Below are 5,412 nucleotides of genomic sequence, written 5' to 3'. Positions count from 1 at the left end.
CCTCCCCCGCGCCACCGCCACACGGGCCGCGACCGTCGGGCTCCCCCAGCCCCGCCGGGGGGCCCGGGCCCGCGTCCCGCACCAGGGGCGACCCGCCGCAGCCGTTCAAGGACGGCTGACGCGCTCCGCTGGGCCACCGCTGCTGCTCGCCTTGCAGCCCTTCTCCGCGGCGACGCGTTGCCCCTGAACAGTCCCAGCTAGCGCCAGCTAATTGCGCTAAGCCTCAGGCGTGAGGGACGTGCTGCTCCCCGGTTGTGAGACCAGTCACAGAGGGAGACGAGGCTGTGCACGAAGCTGGTTGTCTGTTTGCAGCCCTGCTATCCCGCGAGGCAGACACGCTAACTCTGTGCCCTGCACCCCAAAGCCCCTTCCTGCCCTCCCACTCCCGTGCCTGGCTGCACCTTACTGCCTCTGCTGCACCCTCATTGATTGTGAACATGGGATCACTCACCCAAGGAGCCGCCGCAAACCTTGAGCTGATATCACAGAGCAACAGAGACGCAGGGTGGAAGGGACCCCCAGAGGTCACTAGTCCAACCCTGTCTTGCCCGAGGCAGAATCATCCCTATCCAAACCATCCCATACGCTCCATACTCAAAACTACATGAGGCTGCCCTCAACCCTGACACAGCACAGACCTGACACCCTAACCTGCCACAGGTAAAGCAGGACAACCTGGCAGCCAACATCCTGCTTCTACGAAATGTTGTCAATATACACTCGAAACAGGGTAGAGGGCCATGCCTTCCACTATAGAGGAAGCCAAACACCCACAACGTCCATACCAGCCTGACCACGTGGGAAAATCCCTTCCTGAACCCAAATATGACAATTGGCCTAACCCTGAGTGGAGGAGCAAGACCTTCTAGCCAGGAACCTCTGGGTTTGGTCCCCGCAGGAGCACTGACACCCCAGTCAAAGTCCTCAGCCTTGGCTGTAACCAGCACCCAGTGCCTCAGGGAAGGCTTAAAAATACCTTGGCATATAACAGGAAGCAAGGGGTGAGGGGGGCACAGGCAACCCGCAAGGGCCAGAAGCATAGGAAACACCCATAGCAGAACATGGGCATAGCTATGCCTAGATCATTCCCAACCGGTTCTTGAACACCTCCACTGATGGAGAATCCACGACTTCCCTAGGCACCTATTCCACGGCTGCACTGTCCCAACTGAAGAAGCTTTTCTGGATATTCAATCTAAACTTATTTTGCTGCAATTTCAAGTCCACATTCTCCTCTCTGCAGCAAGAGGAAAGGTGCTTTCCCTCTTCTTCATAGCAGCCCTTCAAATATTTGATGACTGCTATCATGTCCCCTCTAAAGTACCTTTTCCACATTCTGAACATGCCCAGCCTCTTCTGCTTCTCCTTGTGACTTGCCTTCTAAGCCCTTGACCACCTTTGTTGCCTGCCTCTGGACCCTCTCTAAGTTTTCCACATCATGTTCAGACGCTATTTTAAAAATACATTTCTGCAGCAATATCCAGTAAGCCATGTGGCCACAGTGCAGAAGACAGATGAACAGAACATTACAATGTGGCTGAATACTCAGGAGGTAGCTTTATAGCTGATCTGTTTTTCCTTTATTCTTGTTACTGCCCTAATGATCCCTCAGTATCTCATTTTAAACTTTCAAGACCCTGTTTATAGAGAATCCCCTTCTGATTTAAGTGCTGTTTCTCCAGGAATCTGCAGTTCAAAAGTCTACAAAGGCAGCATGATGTTGTCAGGTTTGACCTAGAAACCACTACACAAAGCCCAAGCAAAAGTCTCTGTTATGTAACTAATGCCCATCTGCAATGATAAGGAGGAGACAGTCTTAGATAAAGGAGGCTTGAAAACAAAAGCAGAATCAGAGGACTAGGGCAAAGAGCTGATTTAAATATTAAGATTCACACCCCTAGGTGGGGAGAAAGTATGCTAATGAAACATACATGTATGGAAATGAGATACATAGCTAAAACACAGGTATAGAGACATGCTCAGTAAAGAACTCCTTGCGTCACTCCCTTATAACCAATTAGCAAACAAGAATGCTTATGGAGGTCCAATACTCCTGTATAAAAGATGCTTAGAATTAAGGATCTGTGTGCTTGTTACGTGAAATTATTCCGCTTGCACCTTGTATTGCTAGCAATAAATCTTTATACTTTCACCCCTGGTATCTTTATTGGCTTTTGCATACCGGGCACGATCCCAGACTTGAGCTGGGGCTCAACAATGTCACAGTATAATTTCCCATTAGAGGCATAAGGCTATGAGCATAATTACTTCTAAAATAGTATTTAAGTACAAATGTTTAGATGACAGGATCTATTTAATTTTAATGGGAGTGAAGGAGAAGGGACACAAAATCCTTCTGCCCAAGAGCAGAAAATTAGACTTTTATGAGATGACATTAAACTGCCTCCCACTGAGTATTTTTGATCCAAGTACATCAGTGTCGCTGAATATTAAAACTATAACCCAGCACGACATCTCATGCTGCATTTAATTAAAATACTATTTTATGATGAAAGCATGTTAGAGATGATACATCAAATAAAGTATATTAAATATTGCCACACATTAAGACTGGAAATGGCTGATATGAAAAATAAGCAGTGCAAGCAGCAAGCTTGTAAAATTTACAGCAGAACAAAATACTCTTCAATGTCTTTTCTAAAGCATTAGGCAATACCACATATTCCTCAACCTATTTTTCAAATGCAAGATTGCACAGGTTAATAGAGACAGACCAGAGGCATAGCAAGCTTTTTCAGTGCCAGGGGGAAGGGTAAAGGAGAAATTATACTGACCACTGAAAGTGCAGGGGAGGAAGAGGAGGGAAAGGAATATCATCTGCCCAGGCTCTCCTCACTTGAATGGTAACTACTGCTACTACTACTGCTGCTGCTTTAACAGCACAGGCTGGGCTGTTCCCACAGAGATCAGCTGCAGTGCCAGAGGTCCCTCCTGGTACCCCATTCATAGCCCCAGCCAATGGGGCAGTGCTGACCTTCCCATGGCAAAGCCCCCCCCACCCAGGGGAAGGCGCATCATTCCATGTCCTGCCGGCTACATACACTGCTGGGCATGGCATCGGCAGCTGTGGAAAGGCTCCTGGGAAAAGGCAACTATGCAGGTGCCCCCTCATAGTTGGCATCAGGGGATAGTGCCTCTCTCACGCCACCCTAGTTGTGCTACTAACAGAACCTTTCCCTTTTAGAAAAATGCAAGGCCCATTTTTATTTAAACCAGGCTCCCTTCACATTGCTCTGCCTATGCAGGTTTAGATTTACACCCTCTTTTAGGTCCATTTACTTTGTCAGAGTGGTATAAAGTAGTGGTTCTCAACCTTTTTTTGTAGCAGGACCCATTTGTAACCATCAATGGCCAGTCCCAACCCAATAAATAATTTAAGTAGAAAGCAGCCCCCTCACCCTGCTTGTGCCCTCACTCCTGACCTGCAGCCCCCCACCCCTTCTCCCAGCCCTGCCAGAGGGGGCCCCCAGTTGCCCCATCCCGCCCAGGCCAGAGATTAGCAGCTGTGGCAGCTCCATCTTGTTCAAGCAGCAGTGAAATGAGTCTGGCCCCAGCATGGACTGGAGGGGAGGAGGAAAGGCCTGTGGCACCCCACCATCCTGGGCTGGGGCTCTGACACTGTGCCAGGAGGCTTGGCCACAGTCCCCCCCTGGACAGTGTCTCCTGGCTGCCCTTCTCCTCTGAGTTCAGGCACCAGCCCTGGTGCCACTGGCCTGGCCACAATTCCCCACTGCCCCCAAAAGGTACCCCCCCACTCATCCCCTTCCCTTACTGGAGGTGCAGATGCCTCTCCCCCTCCCGCCAAGTACCTGGCCACCTTCCCCCAGTGCTGGCAGGCACCCCCTCCCCCTCACACACCTCTGCCACACACACAGGGCACCATGGACAATCCCCAAGCCCTAGCCCTACAGCCCCCACCCCCTATAGATTTACCTGCATCCAGCTGCCCAGGCTGCATGCCAGCCACGTGCGTGTGCGCACTCAAATGAATGTGGTGTCATTCCTCATAGACATACCTCATAGGTATGGTACTTAGCTTGCACCAGCATAATCAAATGGATGAGTTTGTTTTACTATCATGAATAGACATTTTTCATAACTCAAACTATAAATGTTTACCTAGCAACTCCATCAGTTAAGCCCATCTAATTGGACTAGAGCAGGGCTGTTAAACATAAGACCCATGGGCAGAATCACACCCAATCTCAGGGGTTTCTAGTGGTCCAGAAGACCCATCTCTGGATCTGGCCTATAGAGCCATAAAGTCAGCAGCAGAATGAGCTATGGCAGTGTTAACCCCCACCGCTGTCAGAGGTGCTGTAGGGCCAGCACCCAGGGGATTAATGCCACTGCTTCTTGGCCCACTGCCAGAGGTGGGCTATCTGGTTCACAAGCAGCAGTCTGGATCCAGTCTGTGGGACCAAATGCGTTTGACATCCTTCAGTACCTTTGAGAAGCTGAGCCTTAATTTTGGTCTAATAGATATTGTTTAAATCCTCAAAACTACCATTCAGCTGTCACCTAACCCTGAAGGGGCCGCTTCGAGTGGAAAGGATGCTTCACCAGTATGCAGGGTGACAAGAGGAAGGGAAGCCCAGGTAAACATCAACGTCCTGGGAGTAGGGGGCCAGAACTGTCCTGGGAGTGGGAGGGAGGACCTCAAGGAGGCCTCAAGTGTCTCTACACTAATGCTCGTAGTATGGGGAGTAAGCAGGAGGAACTGTGCTTCCTGATTGCGAGTAAGAACCCAGACTTAGTAGGGCTCACAGAAACCTGGAACTGGGTGGCGGGCATTCAGAGATACACCCTATATAGAAGAGACAGGACAGAGAGGCAGAGTGTGGGGGGTTGTGCTCTATGTCAAAGAGCACCTCACATCATCAAGAATTAGCTTTGGGGTAGAGGAGGGTGGGGCAGAGACACTATGGTTCAAACTACAAGGGGGGTGTGGCGAAAGGGACCTTATGGTGGGTGTCTACTACAGATCACTCACCCAGGGGGAAGAGCTGGACCAGGACTTCTTCAGTTAGCTCCTGGAGGCGGTTAGGTCAAGGGATGTCATTGTCATGGGTGACCTAAACTACCCAGACATTTGCTGGGAGGAGCAGACAGCCAGGTCTGACCGCTCACATAGGTTCCTGGCTGTATTACAGGACCTTCACCTTATCCAGGAAGTGCACAGCCCCACTAGGGGTAACGCCTTGCTGGACCTGGTCCTGGCCACGGGGGATGACCTGGTGAGGAGACTGCAGGTCCTTGACCACCTGGGCAATAGTGATCATCACCTAATGGATTTCGCTACCCAATGCAGGGCGTCAAGGGCTTGCACCAAGGCTAAAGCCCTCGACTTCAGAAAGGCCAACTTCAATGAGCTTAGGAGACTAGTGGGGG

The 5,412-nt window shown here is 50.5% G+C and overlaps 1 protein-coding gene across 1 annotated transcript in view; it reads right to left on the bottom strand.

Annotated features, from left to right (window-relative positions):
- CTHRC1 (collagen triple helix repeat containing 1) overlaps window positions 1-1,335 on the bottom strand; it is a 10,740-nt gene extending 9,405 nt beyond the window's left edge. The window contains exon 1 of the mRNA XM_006028522.3: window positions 1,325-1,335. Coding sequence (XP_006028584.1) covers window positions 1,325-1,335 — 11 coding nt within the window. The remainder of the gene's footprint in view (window positions 1-1,324) is intronic.
- Window positions 1,336-5,412: the final 4,077 nt, after the last annotated feature.

This window comes from Alligator sinensis, unplaced genomic scaffold (genome assembly GCF_000455745.1).
Source record: "Alligator sinensis unplaced genomic scaffold, ASM45574v1 scaffold1115_1, whole genome shotgun sequence".
Classification (NCBI taxonomy): Eukaryota; Metazoa; Chordata; order Crocodylia; family Alligatoridae; genus Alligator; species Alligator sinensis.
The sequence above is the reverse complement of the archived record's forward strand: the minus strand, read 5'-3'. Positions and strand labels throughout refer to the sequence as shown.